Source organism: Callithrix jacchus, chromosome 7 (genome assembly GCF_049354715.1).
Source record: "Callithrix jacchus isolate 240 chromosome 7, calJac240_pri, whole genome shotgun sequence".
Taxonomy (NCBI): domain Eukaryota; kingdom Metazoa; phylum Chordata; class Mammalia; order Primates; family Cebidae; genus Callithrix; species Callithrix jacchus.
The window spans coordinates 105,614,230-105,635,348 of record NC_133508.1 but is presented as its reverse complement, the minus strand read 5'-3'; the positions used below and the strand labels follow the sequence as shown (position 1 = coordinate 105,635,348).

The window sequence follows — 21,119 nt, the reverse complement described above, 5'->3', positions numbered from 1 at the left end:
GACTAATCAAATGTTGAATTGTTTGTTTCCTGTAATACTTATAGAGTTACAAGATCTATGAGGACAGGACAGGGACAGTGCCCATCTCTGTCTGTTCCATATATGGTATGTAATATTTTGAAAAAGAAGTGAGTGAATGAATGAGGGTGAGAATGAAGGCACAGAGGCGGTATGGGGAGGCGGGCCCGAGAGAATGCTGCCAAGGTCCAGTGGGGTGACTGGGATCAGCTCAGGTCTGATGCTGGCCACTCCCACACTGCACTTTTCTTTCTAATCTGTTCTCATTCTCCTTGGGAAGGATTGAGGTCTCTGGAAAACAGCCAAACAACTGTTATGGGAACAGCAAGCCCAAATAAAGCTCAAGCATCAGGAGGATCTGAGAGCTGAAAGCAACTTCTGTTCCCCCTCCCTCAGCTGAAGGCGTGGGGAAGGGCTCCCAAAGCCATAACCCCTTGTAGGGGATTTAGAAGGCATAAAAAGGCCCCTAGCTGAGAACTTGCTTCTTCATTCTGCATTTGGTGCCAGAACTCTGGATCCTGAACTGAAAGAAAATGTCTATCCAGTAAGTTTCTCTCAGAGACTATTTAAAAATACCTTAGTGGATCCATAATAAATGTGCTATTTCAAGAGCTCCTGAAGAGAAGGCATTGATTAATAACCTGTTTAGCAAAGGTCCTTAAATTTCGGTGGGGAATTTTTTTCCTGCTTATTTATTGAAGCAACTATATAGAATTCAGGTTCAAAGTATGGGGGCTTTGTGTGACTTAGCCTGGGGTTTGGAAGCAGTCTTGAGTACGGGTATTTCAGATAGACTTGGGTTCCACTTCTTGCCCAGTCATTTCCTAGCTGTGTGACTTTGGACAAATTACCTAACTTTTTAAGTCTAGCTTTTCCCGTATATAGAAAGGTGTTACAATAACTTTTACCCCATTATGTTAATGTGAGATTTAAAAGGGCTAGTACCATGCAAACTTCTTTTATGGTATGTAGGACATAATAATTGTTTAGTGAAAGGTAATTATTGTAATTGAGTCTGGTCAGAGATCCCACTCTTTGAAGTTATAAAATGAAACTGAGGAGAGGTAGTAGAAAATAAACAAAAATATAGAACATGAATCTCCTGGTCTGACTAAGATGAAAAAGTATTGTAGGTTTTAGAGACTGGTAGAGAAATGAGATGATGGGGAAAACGTTATGGTATAATATGAGTGAATAATGAAGGATGAGGTACCTGACCCAAAAAGCTTTCATCTCCCAACCCCTGGGAAGAAGATGAATGAGTCTCTCCTTGAGGCAAGAAAATAAATGATGCAGTGAACTGAGCATGTTGATAGGGTGGGAGACAGATTTCAGAAAGCGAAGTGATAGCAGTAGGATTGATTGATTTGTATTCCAAAGTAAGGAAAAACTGCAGAGGATAGGGTTAAATCCACTGTGACCACTGACATTAAAAGACAGGTCATTTCTCTTGATATCAGAGCAGTGATCTGGGACCCCCTTCCAAACCTGAGTAGTTTTTCCCAACCCCCACCCCCACATCCTCCCCACCCTTCTCCTGGCAAGAGTGAACAGGCTTTGAGCCAGCCCTAGTGTGCCTTTTCTCCTGCAGCTCTGCCACCTCTTTCTCTGTAGACTTTGAGCATCAACATGGGCTTCTTCTTTATTCTTCCACCATTTCAGGGTCGAGCATCCTGCTGGTGGTTACAAGAAACTGTTTGAAACTGTGGAGGAACTGTCCTCGCCGCTCACAGCTCATGTAACAGGTTGGTCTCGCCGACCTTCAAGCCATCCTCTTTTCTGCCCAAGTCTCTCTTCTCTGGCTTCCTATTCCTTGCATTGCTCAATGCAGACTCCCCATGTGGGTCACAGGGAGAGAAATCAGGCGATTTGGGCTTTTTATAGCAATAACTCATTTTCTTTCATTTGCCTTCATTTCTCTAATGTAGAAAATTCTACCCAATTGGAATTCCCTAAGGATCAGAATTATACCTTTATTATCTTCAAAGTGTCAGTACCTAGTTCAGTTCCTGACACATAGCAAATGTCCTATAAATGTCTGTTCCATCGGTGTCTAAATAAATGAAGGCCCAGTGACAAGCACCTGGGAATATTAAAGGGTGGTGGGTTTCATGCCCATTATACTGGAGGAGTGTTGGTTTTGGGGGGAGGCAGATGACGATGCTAACCTAGCTCTGTCATTTCACTGTCTATGAACAATCTAAGTTACTTATAAGTTCTGAGCCTCAATTCCCTTACCTACCAAACCCAAAATTTACCTCATGGGATGTAGTTAAAATTAAATGAACTAATGTAAATAGAACAATTCACCCAATATCCAAGACAAAAATATCAATAGACAGTAATTATTACTACCATTATCATTATTAGCCATAGAAAATAATCCATTTGCTTAAAAAAATTCACTGGTAAGAATCAACAAAACACTGTCAAGCACTGTCCTTCTCAAAGGATAAACCTACCTGGGTTTTTAAGGACAAACCTCACTGTCAAATCCGAGAGACCTTAAGGACTATCTTGGGTACCCCACATTTCGCAGATGAGGAAACAGGTCCAGAGATGACATGTGAGCTGATCCTAGCTTGGAAGTCAGATCCCTGCCATCCAACCCTGTGGACTTCCTGCTACAGCAGATTGACTTTCATCCAGGCAGTAGCTCACACTCGCAGAGGGACGTAATTCTAGATTTTAAAGAGCCAGGATTCCTGTTTTTCATTTAAATGTTTTTTCTATAAACACATATTTTTAAAATATCTTTATTCCTGCTCTTAATCCATTCTTCTACTTCTCACTCCACTAACATATATCAAGACATTTAAAAATCTTCTTTAAAAAATTGAGATGACAAAAGGCAAATGGATTGGTCTCCGGGGAAATCTATTTTGTGGAGAGTCCCAGTCCTCTCAAGATGCTTCTCCCTCATTCCTTCCAACCCTTTATCCACACTCTGGGGCATTGCCACATTTCCTACAGTGTGGTCTCCTAGTGAAGGAGAGTCAAGTCAGCAGACATTTTCTAAGGGCTGTCTAGCACCAGGACTGGGAATGAAAATCACTGCTGGCTCTATGAAAAAGAAGATGCCCAATCAGGATGCTGATAGATTCTGCTTTACGAAGGACAAGCCCAGCCCAAGGCAGGGATAAGAAGCAATGTTCTGTCTCCCCTTCATCACAGGCAGGATCCCCCTCTGGCTCACTGGCAGTCTCCTTCGATGTGGGCCAGGACTCTTTGAAGTTGGATCTGAGCCATTTTACCACCTGTTTGATGGACAAGCTCTCCTGCACAAGTTTGACTTTAAAGAAGGACATGTCACGTACCACAGAAGGTAAAGCAGCACTCGATGTCACTTCTCCTCCCCAGAGTAGGGCCTAGATCAGCTCTTCCTCTCATGTGAGTTTTAACCTCCGAACCCAGTAGGCAACCTGTATACACACTTTCTTCCTGGGCCAGTGTGTTCTCATGGACACGTGGGAACACTATCATGGAATAAAAGAGAAGCTAAAGACTAGGGCTTTGGGGCCCAACATGCTTGGCTTTAAATCCTGTAATCAACAGACATGACTTGCCTAGGAGGGCAATCTTTGGCAAGACAGTGACCTCCAATCTTGGTTTTATAATTAATAAAATGAAAATAATAGAATCTAGCTCATACATTCATTACAAGCATTAAATGAGAGCGCAATGTCTAGCACACACAAAGCACTTAGTAATGATAGCTTTTGTGATGCTTGTCATTATGATTATTAAGTCATTGGCCATCTTGATTCCTTTTTCTTTTTATAAAATTGGAAAGACCACTGGGAAAGGGGGTGGGCAGCTACCACAAAGTAGTGAAGGACAAAGCATGTCATAGTGATATCAGAAAGAGAAGTTTTCTGAAAACAAGAGATTATTGCTAAAAGCCTTGAAATCCTAAATCATCATTCCAGGAAACCCCCGTTAACGAAGTATTAACAACTACTTTGCCTTCTGCTTTAATGTTCAAGCCTATTGGTGGCTTTGTTGATCACCAGAGATTTCAGGCATTTTGTAAAGACCTGTAAAGGAAGAGTGAAAGGGGACTGGAAGCAGGACAACTTGGATGGTAATAGAAGGGAAACATATGATGTCAAACAGAAATGCAGTCATGAGAGCTTAGGGTGGAGTTCAGAGAGAGCTTCCTATACCTTCAACAGACCAGGGTACTCTTTCTTCCCAATAAAAGTGCAAAATCAGTTTTAATTGGCTCTCCACTTGAGAAAGCCTGGGCAAGGCATGCTATCTACTCTGAGATATGGTTTAGCAAACCTGTCTGAGCAAGAGATGAAATTCAAGAATATTTACTTTTTAAAAGAACCTAAATGTTAAAATTAAAGAAAAACATAAAAGGAACAGAAAGAGATTGAGAGGAATATAATTCAGCACACCATGTCTGGAATTTCCCCAGTAAGTTTAGGTTGATAGGTTATAGGTTACAGAGGTGGAGGTCCTATGTGAAATACCCACAGGGCTGCATGGTATGATATAGAAAGTTCATGTTGTCCAGCTCTGGCCAACTAGGATTCTAACCCAGCTTGGTCACATATGCCAGCCACTTAACTCCTCTGAACCTCGATTTCCTCATCTGTGAGGTTTACAAGAAAGAAAGTTAAACTCACGGGACATTGTTTCTGCCCTGCTTGGTCACCCCAAGAAAGTGTGCTAATGAAACTCTTTATTCTTCATGTTGTGCATTTATGATTCTGACTTGATGAAGACACTAGAATAACCATTCTTAGCTCCACACGGACCACACAGATTGCTCTTTTCTATACCCTTCCTTATGTTTCACTTCCTTCAGGTTCATCCGCACCGATGCTTACGTACGGGCAATGACTGAGAAAAGGATCGTCATAACAGAATTTGGCACCTGTGCTTTCCCAGATCCCTGCAAGAATATATTTTCCAGGTTACTGAACCCAAACTCCATGTTACTCAAGACATTTTACATTAGCCCTTTTTCTCTCATGGCTTGAAAATTACTGGACTGAAAAATTCATTTGCTTTTCTACAGGTTTTTTTCTTACTTTCGAGGAGTGGAGGTTACCGACAATGCCCTTGTTAATGTCTACCCAGTGGGGGAAGATTACTACGCCTGCACAGAGACCAACTTTATTACAAAGATTAATCCAGAGACCTTGGAGACAATTAAGCAGGTGAGACACAGTGCTAGGTGATGTTCAGGAATTTAGAATTTGGAACCTAAAATTAATTCAACATAAATTCTTCACGCTATGAATGTAAAATTCTGACTCTTTGAATGTAAAATTCAAAGCCCCAAATGGATTGCATTGATTGCCTCTGCCTCTGATGCTTTCCTGAAATTGGTTTAATAGATTAAGTTTCAAATCCTAGCTTTGTCAACAATGACTAGCTATTTGGCATAAGACAAACATTGTTTCTTCATCTATAACATTTTAAACATGGATTGGAGAAAAGTCGTATAAAATGCCTGACATATTCATTCATTCATGGCACAAATATTTATTGAGTGCTTCCATGTTCAGAATTTATGCTAGATGCAAGGGATAGATCAATGAGTAAGATAACATGGTCCCGGCCTTTCATAGTTTTTATAAACTAGCATGAACCTGGTAAATACTGAGTGCTCAAAAATTTATATCTACTGATATTGAAAAACATGCTATTTTTGGTTCTAGGCAAGTATGTTGCACTAATTTGTCCTTTCTTATAGTCACTTCTTATTAGAAATAAAGTATATCTTGAATGAAATAGCATAGAACAAAATTTCAGCAATATTAGGAAGTGACAGATTTTACTGAGAACTTAGGGAATCTCAAGGCAGCAGCCCTTAGAACAGATACTCATTTTAAACCAGTATTTAGTAAGACACACCTATCTATAAGGCAATGTTTGGTCTTCAGGTGATTTAATGTCTAGATGAGAAATTAAATATATAACTGTAATAGGACAAGGAATATGATGAGTCCTTTAAGAAGGAAAATCCTTTGAGAGAGCACAAATGTGAAAGGAATTGCTTCGGAAGTAGTTGGCAATGCAAGGTGGGACAGGTCAAAGAAGGTTTAAAAGGAAAGCCTTTGGGCTGGAAGCTGAAGGAGAGGTATGACTTCAGTGATTTTAGAGAAAGGATATGCTTGATGAAAAGGGTCAGGTGATCAGAGGCATAGAGGTAGAAGGCATTCATGAAAACTGGGGAATAATCTCTTTTGACTAGACTTGCAGAATTTCTCAGTGAAGGTACTACTGTGGCATGAGGCAGGGTGACTCATCATCATAGGGACATCCCACACATGGCAGAGGTTTGGCATCCCTGGCTTCATCCACTAAACAAAAGTCATGTTTTCAATCATTATGCAAACCCAAAATGCTCCTGACATTTCCGTATCTTCCCTTAGGGGGCAATAACACTCCCAGTAGAGAACTAGTCGCCTAGAGTAGGTAATGTCAAGGGCAATAGTGAGACCCAGGGTAGGCTGAAAATAAAAGCTTGAAAAATTGGCTAAACATTTGGAATATGTTGTTTAGCTAATAGGAAGCTATTGGAAGTTTTTGCTCAAATAAGTAGTATGAGTAGAGCTATACTTTAAGATGTTTATTTGGGGAGACCATGTGTGAGCTGTATGGAAAGGCAAAAGAGATACAGTATAGCTAGGAGACCAGCAGGTGAAACTGAAGGCCAGAATCACAAATGCAGTACTGGTAGAAACAGAAGAAAAAAGTAGTCTCAACACTGAGTCTCAATAGCACAAACTGATCTAAGATTCTCTGCAGACTATTTACTAAGTCTTGACAGATACTCCCCATAGCTCTTTGTTATTTATCCTGTGTGTGTGTAACCATGTACAAGTGTGTGTGCAGCTCATCTACCAAAGAACTGAAGCTGAGTTTCTAAGTCATTCATTTAACTTTGATAGGGAATCTGTATTACAATTACATGGTATTTTAATTAGAACCATAGAAGTTATGGTTCGGATCCAGAACAGACTTTATTAGGAGTCAGGTTTCGTTGTTACTAGCACTGAACCCTGACTTCATATAAAAATGTAATTTTTAAAATGCGAAAGTTTTGATTGTTTATTATAATTTACCAGTGCCTTTGTCTCCAGACTGATTCCCTTAAATACAATTTATTCAAGGCAGCAGTAGAAATTTTTTAAAATATAAATGTAAAAGTATTTATCTAGGGAATCCATAACTTCCCAAATAAAGTCCAAGCGAAGGTCTTTGTGGATGGTTCAGTCTAATTTGCGCCCTTCATGGCAGCCAGGCTAACTGACTAGTAATCCCCAAGCAGCACACATTATTTCACAAGTCCGTGCATTTACATTAGGATTCCCACTCCCCAGAGCACACTGTCTTCTTACTCTGCTTGGCTAACTCTACTTATCTTTTAAATATTAGTTGGAGTTGAGTTTCTCAGAAAAAGTATGCCTAATCCCTCAGTCTGGGCTAGGTGGCATTTCTCTACAATGCCATTGCACACTCATAGTGCTTTATTTCAGCTTATTGGTCTAATGCAGTGCTATCCAATAGAACTTTCTGCAGTAATGGAAATGCTCTACAACTGCACCATCCTGGTGTTATTAAGCACTTGAAATGTGGCTAATTTAACTGAGGAACTGAATTTGAAGTTCTATCTAAAAATTAGATAGGTTGCTATATTGGACAGAATGGTCTACACTGAAGTTCTTGAAAGCAAGGATCTTCTCTTTCCTGGACCTTGTTACAGTGCTTGGCATAGAGTGAAAGCTCAGAGTATTTGATAAATCATTTACTGAATAAATGAATATCTTGCCTATTATTTAAATAAGGGTGCTAAAGTGTCATATGTTTTAAAAAAAATATCCCCCTAATTAAATAGAAAGAATTTTGGTTAGATAAATATATATTCCATTAATTATTCATTCAATAAATCTTTACCAAGTAGGTCCCAGGTAGAAATCTAGTGCTGATTTGCCAACATGTTACACTTTATCCTTAAACAAGACACTTGACCTCTCTGGGACCTCAAGTTATCCTTCTGCAAACTGAGAGATTTGTGTTACATGTATAGCTCTAAACTTCTTATGAGCATAAAATTGAATTAAATGCTGAATGCTCTTGCCATAAATGTTTAAATTTAATTCAAAGAGATCCATGGTTCTCGTGAAGTCTACTTAGATTAAGAATTTCTCTACTAGATGAAGCTTAATGCCCCTTGCAGTTTCAAACGCATACAGTACTGTGTGCAAGACACATAGTTGGTATTTACATAGTACTATACAAAATTGCCATTTTTGTAAATCAACAATTATTGAATATTGGCAATTTTATACAATTACATCTAATACATTAAGAAGAGTATAAAGAAGTCTGAGGACTCAAACTTATGATTTGAAGTCAACCTGCATATGCTAAAAGAAAAGTAACTAACCAGAGTACTGTATGGTATACATACAAGAAAAGAGATGTCACAGGTAACTCCGGATTCAGACACATGAGGGGGCAGTATGTTCTGCATGAAGGTGGAAACTCAAGGCGAAAGAGGGTCGAATCCAGAGATGGGAAGAAAGAGAAAGTGCACTTAGGGTGAGAGTTCAAGGAGTAGTGGTGGCCTCAGACCTAGGGACAAAGGATAATGTAATCTTCCTTTTCTCAGTGGGAGGACATTCCCTTTACTTCTGTAGGTTGATCTTTGCAACTATGTCTCCGTCAATGGAGCTACTGCTCACCCCCACATTGAAAATGATGGAACCGTTTACAACATTGGTAATTGCTTTGGAAAGAATTTTTCAATTGCCTACAACATTGTAAAGATCCCTCCACTGCAAGCAGGTGAGTTTACCAATCTGTCCTCTTCTGAAAACAAGTATCTGTATTGTGAGAAAGTTACTGTACTGTGAGAAAGATCAGAATATCAGAGTAGCATTAGGTGGATAGTTAAATTACTCTCAGACTTTAGAAGTATTGCCCTCACTCCTACCCTATAAGGAGCCCAGTGCCCAAGGACACACCACATCAAGAAATGACAAGTTGAAAATATAGAAGCAAGTGTCCAAATTCTATTCTAGAATATTAAAAATGTAGTATAATATAAATATATGGATTTGATCATGTACAATTTGGATTCAAACCCAGCAAACATTTATTGAGCACTTATTCATGTGCTAGGCAAAATTAAATTAAATAAGCATGCGTGTGTGCATAATAGCTTACATACATATGCTAAATATGTTATGCTTAATTCCCAAAACTACAAACAAAACTATCAACTGATAGAAATACTATCGAAAGCTACAGCAAAACTACAGCAAAAAGGACTGTACCCTAGAATTCTCCATTCATTCTCCATTTATTGCCAGGTTCATTGTTAACCACCTTGATAATATAATTATCTGAATGTCTACAGATTTTTATTTAGTATTATTTAGTACAATTCTCAAAGTGTAGTCCTTGGACCAAGACCATCACCTAGGGAACTGTTAGAAATATAAACCTTGAGCCCCATCCCGGGAAGACTGAATGATAAATTTTGAGAGTGGAGCCTGCAATCAGTATTCTAAGAAGCTCTTTATGTGATTCTGATGCACACTAAAGTTTGAGGACCATTCATTTACTAGTAAGTAAATTTTAACGTGCATAAGAATTGCTGTAAAGGGCTATTGACACAAACCCATCTAAACTATAACCTTTGGGCAGCTTAAGCTGTTGCAAAAGGCATTTTGACCATTCTGAGGTTTCCTCTACTCCCCTGACTTAAAACCCACCTCCAGCTATTGTAAGATGTGACTCCACTATACTCTGCTTGCCACAGCCCAATCTGAGTGAACATTTCCAAATCTGCTGCTATTTGGATTTTCCTGGGTGATTGTGCAGCTTCACATGAAATTTCACTAAGAAGAGCCAATGATGAAGAATATGAAAATAACCACTCTAAAAAAAATCAAAATGTGTTTCTTTGCCGGTATAAGCTGTTCTAAATGCTTTGTATTAAAAAAAAAAATAAGAGGCTGTTCCAAAGCCTTTTAAAACCACTTTATTTCAGACAAGGAAGATCCAATAAGCAAGTCAGAGATCGTTGTACAATTCCCCTGCAGTGACCGATTCAAGCCATCTTACGTTCATAGGTAACTTGAAGGCCTGCTATGAATCTTCAGGAAAACTCAAGTTTAAAGATTTGCTTTGCCTACCTTTGATACCAATCCTGATCACAATATTTTTTTGCAGAAAACTAAATTTAAACATAATTAATTTCATGTAGGCACTGTTGATTTGTAACTAAGCATACCACATATATACAAATTTGTCTGTGGCTTGAGAATCAGCCCTTTTATTCACAAGCCCATTTGTGTTTCTGAACAGTTTTGGTCTGACTCCCAACTACATTGTTTTTGTGGAGACACCAGTCAAAATTAACCTGTTCAAGTTCCTTTCTTCATGGAGTCTTTGGGGAGCTAACTACATGGATTGTTTTGAGTCCAATGAAACCATGGGGGTAAGTCTTAGATATATTTGTCAAGTTTGTGATTCTGAAGAAGGTGTATTTAATAATGTACACTTGTTTCCTTTTGAAATGCATCAAAATATTTTCCTCATTTTTCAAGGTTTGGCTTCATATTGCTGACAAAAAAAGGAAAAAGTACCTCAATAATAAATATAGGACTTCTCCTTTCAACCTCTTCCATCACATCAACACCTATGAAGACAATGGGTTTCTGATTGTGGATCTCTGCTGCTGGAAAGGGTAAGAAAAGACACTGGACAAATGCTGCATCTCTCATTGTTCCTGGAAATTAGGAGGCTTTTACAGAGATGCTACTCTCAATCTGAATCACATCTAAAATAGCCAGAGTTATGCGAGAGTCAAAAAATGTAATTGAAAAAGCAGTAGGGAGTTTAGGTAATCTGAACATCAAAACTATGGCTAATGATTGAAAACTAATCAGGTCCACGAACCCCACCTGAAAACAAAAGGTCTGTAACCTAGGAAGTGAACTTAAACTTGACAAAATCACTCGGGAACCTTGAAACCCAACCACTCTGGGAAGGGAGAAAAAGGCATGCATTTTTCAGACTAGCCAAGTCACTGAAAAGACAACAGTCCCTAAAGATACAAACAAAATGGTGACAGGAGACAGAACAGAAGGAATCTCAAGGCTGCTGTTACTTAAGTCCATTAAGCAGGTTTCTTATTTTCAGCCAGTGTGGGCAGGAGGAAAGGGTTCTAAGATACCTGGCTCAACAGCAGTTTCTGGGTTGTGGAATAAAGAACAGGCAGGCACCTGTGCTTTAAAAAGCTTGAATCATCTCTCTAAAATTATTTGTAATTGGCTGTGCTCATGTTTGACTTTGTATTTTTTTCAGATTTGAGTTTGTTTATAATTACTTATATTTAGCCAATTTACGTGAGAACTGGGAAGAGGTGAAAAAAAATGCCAGAAAGGCGCCCCAACCTGAAGTTAGGAGATATGTACTTCCTTTGAATATTGACAAGGTAACCTGCTTCTCCACAGATTTCAGATTTAACCAGGACATTTCATCTCTCTCAGGAATTGTCTTCCTGCCTCATGTTTATACATAAAGTCTTGAAATGTGAGAGCTAGAAGGAGCTTTAAAAATAAACTAATTAAACTTCCTTCATTTTACAAATAAAATGAAAGCTCAGAGGAGTAATGTGACTTAGCAAAAGCAACTGCAGCAGATAAGAACCAAGTTTTTTGATTCTAAATCTGCTGTTCTTGTACTTACAAAATTGTCTTTAAAATATACTTTCTCAGTGAATAGTGCAGATCCACTGTTCCTATCATACTTTACCAATAACATAAATACTTTAAATAATCTGAAGTTCTGGAGAGATGAAAACATACCCTTGTGGGGAAATCAGTTCATTATTTTGGTTTTCTATAAATCTTCTGAAAAATATCACTAGAGATTAAAAATCATTACTAACAATAGACAGTCATCTCTTTATTTCGACTTTTTTCTCCCTGTATTTTCAGAATAATCTGAAAGATTATTCTGCCTTTTCAGAATAACCAGAGTATTCTCTGCCTTTTCAGAATAACCAGAGTAACATCTAGAGCTTGTAGTGTGATGGAAACACCAGTCAAAATCAATAAAATAAAATTCTCACATACAGATATGTAAATATATGCTTTCTTTTATATCTATTTGCTCCCTGGTTGCACAAAAGGAATTATTGAAACAGCTACATGGAACTTAAGACTTTGTACCAAAGGCTTAGATATGGTGTAGCAGAAAATAAACTCAATTTAGAACCAAACACCACTGCTCTTAAGCAAATTTGTAAGCTCTATGAAGAATGAGAAAGAGGGAGGAGGCTGAGGTGAGTATTACAAACAGGCAAAAGGGCTTCTATAAAGGCAAGGAGATGTTAAAAATGCAAGACTTCATCTAGAGATATAAAGTAGTTGCTGAGGTTGGTTTACTTAGGGGTGTAGGGGAGATGGGTATTGGGAAAAGAGACTGGAAAGATGGGTTGGAGCAATACCATAACAGGCTATATAACCCTTTGAGTGTTATATAAATAATAAGGAGCCATTTAAGCATTTTAAGTGTGTGTATTTTAAGGACATGATTAGATCTGTGATTCAGAAATGTCACTCTGGCAGCATCATGGAGGACAGACTGGAAGGTGGGAGTCTAGAGTAGAGGCTAGAAGCCCTATTACAAGACTAAAGCAATGAGGCAAATAAAAGGGAATAAACACCTGAGTTAAGAAAATGGGACTGAGAGATAAAGATGCAAAGGTGAGAAATATGAAGGCAGTCAAATCAACAGCAGTTGGTGTCTAATTACATATGAGGGGTAAGGAAGAGGAAGGAGTTCAGGATGTTTTTAAGATTTCTACCCTGAGCAGTTGAGTGAATGATGGTATAATTCACTGAACTGAAAACCTAGAAGTAAGAGGAACCAGCTACAGAAAAAATGAGTAAGTTTTACTTTACACATGTTAATGTAAAAGTACCCACTAGCCATCTTAGCAAAGCATTCCATAGGTGGCTGCCATACATGGATCTGGAGCTCCGAAAAAAGATCACGGAAAGAGATCAGTCTGGGTACCTTAAGAATTTTTGCTTTCCCCTTAGGAAGCATATGACTGACATGTAGTTGAGTGTCCCCAAAATACTCACCAAATGGATGAGTCAGTTAATTTCAGTAAACATTTATTTTGCTAACAATGATAAAATCACAATCATCTTTAAATTAGGGAAATAAATGAGGATCACTTAACTTGAATATTCACATTTCAAAATAAAGAAAAAGGATTTTTCTAACTGTATGGTTATCATTGCCTGAAGAAATATTGCCCAATTATAGAATAGGGAACTGTAATAATGATTAAAAAAAAAGTCTAACATCATCTCATCCATCTTCTCTTTCTTCTACTAGTTATTGAGTAGCCACTACAACAGGCATCATACTATTGGTTTCAGTGGATGCATAAAATAACACTTCTAGTTCTTATAGAGCCCATTACCAAGCGTATCAGAGAAAGAAGGCGACTCGGGAATAGCCGTGCATGTCAACACAGGAATAGTACTCTCAGGCGGGATAAATTGATTTCTTAACAGCTAGGCAGACTACAGTGTAGTCATACTTGTTTGGGGAGATTCATGGAACACAGTTATTTGCAAGGGGCAGTAATACAGCAGGTGGAGATGGGATTGAAGCAGAACAATTGAAGACAGAAAGAAGAGTTTCAGGAAAGACAGAGAAGCGGAGAGGGACACACAGAGAGAGAACTGGCTGCTATCATTGGTTGGAACATAGGCAAAAGTAGTAGAGTAAATGGGATAAAAAGTTATAAAAGTAGGTAATCTTAGAAGACTTTAAAGCCAGGCTAAGAAATTTGCACTTTATTGAACTGGTAATGGGGAGACAGTGAAGGTTTTCAAAGAAAAGAAAAGCTGATGATTATCGGTATTGAAATGACAATAAAATCCATAAGAATAGAGAGATGAGACTGCTAGCAAGGGGGGAAATCATGTTTTAGAATAGGTTTTCCAAAAGAAATATTCAAAATTTGCTTATTTTTAGAATAAGGAATCTGAGAGCCAGAGAATACTGAGAGAGAAGATAGCCAAGCACGGTAGCTCCAGAAAATACTCATATGCAGAAAATGGTAGAAACTAGAGAGGCCAGAAAAAGAAACAAGAGCCACCAGAAAGCCCTAGTTCCCACTGAGAGAGAGTAATGTCACAAAGATGAGGGCAGGCGAGGGTTATACAGGGCCCATTACTAGAGAAGAGTTGAAAGGATGAAGCCTAAAAGCCAAGCACTAGATGTGATCTCTAAGGGAATAGAGTGAGACAGGCAGAAGTCAGGTTTCAGGGCACTTAAGGTAAGCAGTTGAGTATGTGGAAGCAGATACTGAGTCTATACCCTTAAATGTTTGGCAATGAAGGGAAAAATACAAGGGCCCTATGTCCCAGCTACTTGAAATGCTAAGGTAGGAAGATTGCTTGAGCCCAGGAGTTCCAAGTTACAGTGAGCTACATGCTACTGCAGTCCAGCTTGGGCAACAGAACAAGACCCTGTCTAAACAAACAAACAAACAGAAAGCCTAATTTAACAAGAAAAATAAGCGAAATAGAACAAAGTAAAAAAATTTAACTTGAAACCACATAAATAATATATTAAACATATGGACATTTGTACTTTTTATATGCATGTACATAAATATGCATACATGTGCACACCCCTCGATCTTCCCAGCATTAGCACCAAGTGCCTTGAGTCCCTTATTTCGCAAAATCTTGCAGAATCTTCTCCTCTATTGGCTCCCACCTCCCATACTTTCCCTATTCTGAAAATCTTCCACTATTTACTTTTAATTCATAGTCCACCACAAGAAAAATATCCTGTCTTCTCTTCTTAGAAAGTTCCCTTCATCTTCTTTCTTTAACCAAAATCTGGCTCTCTCTCCTAAGGACACTGGTCTCCCCAACAGCAATTTCCAGGGGAAGCAATTTCTTCTCTGTATAAGGGTACAGCTCTTTCACTACTTGGCCTGAAGTTGGGGTACGTGTCCTCCCTCTTTGCTGCTTTCAGACCACTGTTCCCTCTATCCACCCTTAAAATTCCCCAAGCTTTCATCTTATTTTAGCTAATCATACAGCCCAGTGATGTGTATACATATACATATATACACCCCTCATACCCTTGACTTTGCCAGTACTGAAGACTACACACCTTCCATAATCTCAGTTTCATGTATGACACACTCTGACTTTTTATCTTTCAACATCACTTGTCCTACTGCAATTTTCACCAAGAACTTCGAATTCATTGAACACAATACTTTCTCACTCTCTCTCTCTCACTCCCTTGAGGATTTACCTTCTCTCCTCACTCAATTTAAACTTTATGGTCAATAATTGTATCACTTTCTCATGCAGATCTTCTTTTCCCCTGCCTCTTTCTTACTTTATCAAAGTCAGTTGTCAAAACCATAACCTTACTTAAATTCAACTCTCCATTCCCTGCATGCTTATACCTCTGAGGCTGAACTAAGTACAGACAACACACAATCATGTTAATTGGTCCAATTCCCAGATTCACTTACTCTCTCACTTTGCTAGTTAAATATTCCACACCCTCCTCTCTTCAAACTTTTACCACCTCCCACTTCCCGCCTCCACACTCAGATGCAGCTGATGACTATGTTTCCTTTTTCTGAAACAAATGAAAGAAGTCAGAAAGGAACCATAGACTTACCACCACATCTACCCACCCACCAGCATCTGTACTCATAGACTGAATTATCCATCTTCCTATCCAGAGCTGATCTCTTTCATCCTTCTTCACCACCTCAGGGAAATCACTCTCACAATTCTCCCCCTTTTTCCTAGATCATCACTCTCCTATCATTTTTATCAGACTCTTAACAAAATCCTTCTTTTAACATTTTTGCTTCACCCAGCTACCTCCTCATTCCTCATCTTGATGGAGGGCCTTGATTCACCTATCTTCCATTTGTACACTCACTCATTAAATATTCATGCTTTAATCATTTACATTTTTAGCTTCTTCTTAAACTTGACGTTCTTACCTGCTAGTATCAGCTCCACATCCGCATTTGGATGCCCAATAGATGTCACAAGTCTAATAAGACAAGAAGACCTGAACTTCTTTCTCATCTTCCCCCACCAAAAATTTACTCCACCTGTAGCAGCTCCTGTCTTTGTTGTGACATCAGTCTTTCATGGTTCAGGTCAAACACGTTGGTGTTATGCTTGATGTTTCTCTTACTTTCTTGCCTCTTCCTTGTCCCATATCCTATTCGACAGAAAATCTTCTTGACTGTGCCTTTCACTTCTTCCACTTCTCACTGACTGCAATGCTACTGGCCTAGTGTTACCCATTGTTTTCTTTAAGACAAACTGGTTTCCCTGATTCCACTCTTGCATCCTCCCTACTCACAAGGCTACCCTAAAAATAAATCATAGCATCTCACTCCTATGCTGAAAACCCTCCAATGCTTCCCATCACTCACTCACAGAGAAAGAGCAAGTCCTCGTAATGACATACAAGGCTCTGTACAATCTGACTCATGACCTCTCCACCTTCCTTTCTCATTCTCTCCCCTTGCTCAGTCGATAGGATCTACCCTGGACTCCTTGATGCTCCTCAAGCACCTTTAGCATCCTCCTCCCTCAGCCTCTGCACAATTGTTCTCTCAGCTTGAATGCTCTTCCCCAGATATCTACATTGCTAATTCTCTCACCTTCTAAGAGATGTGTCTCCACTACCACCTGTTCAAAGAGACCTGCCCTAACCATTTATCCAAATTTTAACCCACTTACCTGTCACATTTCTGATCTTCTTTCCTCTACTCTGTTTCTTCTCCCCACATTTGTGGTATGTTATAAAATTTATTAATTACATTTATTGCATATCTCATTGAACTAGAATGCAGACATCATCAGGACAGGAACTTTACTCTTCAAAATATCTTGAATGCTAAGAATGGAGTCTAGAACAAAACATAAAATCAAGTATTTGATGAAATTATTAATAGGTAGATATGTGCTTAGAAAAATCTCATCCATTATTTTCATAAAATCATCAGAAAAATCATGTGTGTGTGACAAGAGATCTTAGGAAACATATGGCCCAGTGGAGTTTTTTTTTTCTTTTTGTCAACATAACTGTAAGGATTTTTTTTTTTCGGAGACGGAGTTTCACTCTTGTTACCCAGGCTGGAGTACAATGGCGCGATCTCGGCTTACCGCAACCTCCGCCTCCTGGGTTCAAGCAATTCTCCTGCCTCAGCCTCCTGAGTAGCTGGGATTATGGTAGCATGCGCCACTATGCCCAGCTAATTTTTTGTATTTTTAGTAGATACAGGGATTCACCATGTTGACCAGGATGGTCTCGATCTCTTGACCTCGTGATCCACCTGCCTCAGCCTCCCAAAGTGCTGGGATCACAGGCGTGAGCCACCGCACCCGGCCAGGATTTTTTTCAAGCAAATTCAAAACATATACTAAGTGGGAAAGAGACATACACATTCTTTTACCCCTCAGGCAGTTGAAGTCTTTGTTGTTCTGCAGAAAAACATTAATTATTATTATTATTGGTTTTGAGATTTTTGTTTGGTTTTTGTTTTTTTGTTTTGCAGAGGCCCTCTTTAGAGCTCTAAATTTTCTTCAAGGATGGTCTCATTTTACAGAAGAGAAAATTGATGGCCTAAGAGGTTATGCGACTTTCCCAGTGATACATAGCCAGTGACTGACACAGGCACAGATAGCTTGTCCAGTCACATCCCAGGGTCCCTTATCTATAGCTTCCTGCACTGTTCCATCCTGCATGTTGACCTAAAAAAGGAACCCAGGAGCCAAGACTTCGGATGTCTGCATTTCTGGCTGTTTGAATTCTTTCCTGCTCACTGAGGTTTCTGTTATCTTCTCTCCTAGGCTGACACAGGCAAGAATTTAGTCACACTCCCTAATACAACTGCCACTGCAATTCTGTGCAGTGACGAGACAATCTGGCTGGAGCCTGAGGTTCTCTTTTCAGGGCCTCGCCAAGGTGAGATGATCTAGAGAAAATCTAACACGGGGTGAACAAACGTTTTATTCAAAGAGATTAACAGAGTTTTCCTAAGCATGTGCTCTATTTTGTAGCATTTGAGTTTCCTCAAATCAATTACCGGAAGTATTGTGGGAAACCTTACACATACGCATATGGACTTGGCTTGAATCACTTTGTTCCAGATAGGGTAATTAATCCTTCTTACTAATATTGCAACAGCGCTTTAAGTATATGCTAGTTAAGTAAAGCATAGTGACTGATTGCTCGATTGATTTTTCTTTCTTACAAGCAGCTCTGTAAGCTGAATGTCAAAACTAAGGAAATTTGGGTTTGGCAAGAGCCTGATTCATACCCATCAGAACCCATCTTTGTTTCTCACCCAGATGCCTTGGAAGAAGACGATGGTAATGAAAGCAATGGATGCGTTTGAATACTCTTCTTACTGCAGTTTCATATGTTAGTTCATTAGGAAAGGAGTAAGGTTGATTATTCCATAATACTAAAAAATGATTTTTAATACTATAAACAGAACAGCACTGAAGAATTAACCTTATTTGAAGAGAATTTTCACCTTGCTGATTGCCAGTAGAAAAAAATGTGAAAGCACCATTTGGCGTCTGGTGGAGCATCAATGTCTGCTCTAGATGAGGGAGAGAAGGGAGAAAAAAAAATGGCAACATGAATTTTAGGTTTTTGCTTTTCCAAACCAAGATATACTTCTAAAAAGTAATAATTCTAAGAAGGGAAGCTAAGTATTATAGCAGATAGAAGAGAATAAGAAGGCAGCTCTGTGACTAGTTTTCATTTGTTCTTTCTATAAGCTACGGCTAGAAAAAGATTCAGGGCCACAGCAAGCAACTGAAATTTACAAAGCATCAGTGTTAGTTAACTATTTCTCAGCTGGGACAGGGAGATAGATTACACTCTATGGGATTAAAATACGGAAAACTACAGAGAAAGGAGAAAAAGAATTGTGGAGCCATTTCACACTAAATGATTTTACATATCCAGTCAAAACTGTAAAAGATTTGTTATTTTGTTTGAAGGAAGTCAGGTTCAGTATAGATCTTAGAAACCATACATATAATATATCTTATTTCTTTCAAAGACTTTTATACACACTTTTCATTTGATCACCACAATTTTTACAGTATGTAAAGTAGGTGCTATATTTTTATGTTACAGATAAGAACAGATCTCTTTATTTAGTAAGTATTTAATGACTATGCTGTAGTCATTGTCATAGGATATCAAGATATAGCAGAGAGCAAGACAGACATGACACTCCCTTCTTGGGGCTTACAGTCTAGGGTACATAAAGAGTTTAAAAGACCTCTTCAGGTGGTAGAAGAGTCAGAAAAAGAAGTCAGGTCATATGGTTTCCAACATTTGTCAATGTAATACCTCTTATATTATTTCAATGACATTTAATCTATAACTTGGGCTTTCTAAGACTCAATATTTTCTTATTTACTTCTGATTAACAGGTGTAGTTCTGAGTGTGGTGGTGAGCCCAGGGGCAGGACAAAAGCCTGCTTATCTCCTGATTCTAAATGCCAAGGATTTAAGTGAAGTTGCCCGGGCTGAAGTGGAGATTAACATCCCTGTCACCTTTCACGGACTGTTCAAAAAATCTTGAGTGTATTCTACCAAGATTTGTTTTTGGTAGCAAAACCAAGAAAATTAGCGTCAAGTCTGCAATCAAGTTCTCTTCTATTTTAGCCTGCTATATGTCATGGTGTTAACTTGCAGATGCACACAATTTTGCAATGTTTTACAGAAAGCACTGAGTTGAGCAAGCAATTCCTTTATAAAAAAAAAATAAGTACATGTGTAGATAATCATACTTCCTCTGTGAGACAGGCCATAACTGAAAAACTCTTAAATATTTAGCAATCAAATAGGAAATGAATGTGAACTTATTAAACTGCTTTTTATTCCTATTATAAGAGCATGTTTTAGGTACCGGTCTGCTCCAATTATATTTTTAACATTTAAAAACCAAAGTCCTCTACACTCGATTTATATTATATGTGGCTTTGCTGAGTCAAGGCAGTATTATGCAGTAAGGCTTAATTACTAAATGTCAAACCAAACTTTTTCCTCAAGCCAGGTACTATCATCTAAGAGTAATTACAGTAATTATTTTGCATATATGTAACTGCTCAAAGATTATGAAGCTCATGAGTATTAACCTTTCCACTTATTACAAGCAATTATTATTATTTCTGATTTTATAATAAGATCTGTGTCTAATCAATTGAGGCCTCTCAACCAAATAACATCCCAGAGATTAAATTGTATATTAAAAGCTTATGTAACATAAAAGCAAGTACATATAGTAGTGACTATATTAAAAAATAACATGAAATACTTACAAATGTAATATTTACTTAAAATCAGATTGTGAGGTAATTGGGGGGATCCTACTTTATTGCCTCTTTTTGGGTTAAATATATTTAAGCATTGTGCAATCACTTGGGGGAAATATTAAATTATTAACATTCAGGTATTAATACATTTTAAGTACTTTTGAAAAAATTCCTTTTGTTCTAGGGATTATTTAAAAATAAATATTGACACAAATAATATTCTATAGCTTATCTTTAGTATCTGTTTTATGCTCAAAAGCATTACATATCACGATACCTAAGTTAATCAGCATGGCGTTTGATTAGGTAAAAATAGCTTGAAGAAATGGCTGACCAGGGTACCTGATATATCCATTTGACCTTTATTTGGATAAGATGCAACTTCATTTTTAAAGTTAAATACTCAGTATAGCATACTTTTCAAAGAATACCTAAAAATACAAAAAAGTAGAAATTATAACATAAAATCATACAGAGCTCATCGAAGTTTATCTACTATTAAGATTTAGGTACTGGTCTTTTTCTTCTTTTCTACTCTTGTAGATTTTTTATATAATCATTATTTTTCCATCAGTAATTACTAGATAGAACTAATAAAACATCAGAAAATAAAGAGAATTCCAGGGAGCCGCATGGAATATGTCACTGTAGATAAACCTTAATCCATTGGCTTCCATCTCCAGGCATGAC

The 21,119-nt window shown here is 38.2% G+C and overlaps 1 protein-coding gene across 1 annotated transcript; it reads left to right on the top strand.

Moving 5' to 3' along the window:
* Positions 1-506: 506 nt before the first annotated feature.
* RPE65 (retinoid isomerohydrolase RPE65) lies at positions 507-20,648 on the top strand. The gene is made up of 14 exons (XM_035251837.2): positions 507-562; positions 1,681-1,763; positions 3,193-3,343; positions 4,838-4,945; positions 5,051-5,192; positions 8,685-8,832; positions 10,043-10,124; positions 10,360-10,492; positions 10,602-10,741; positions 11,362-11,491; positions 17,940-18,054; positions 18,150-18,244; positions 18,350-18,461; positions 19,545-20,648. Exons 1-14 carry the CDS (start codon positions 552-554, stop codon positions 19,694-19,696), a joined length of 1,602 nt encoding a protein of 533 aa, XP_035107728.1. The 5' UTR covers positions 507-551; the 3' UTR covers positions 19,697-20,648.
* Positions 20,649-21,119: the final 471 nt, after the last annotated feature.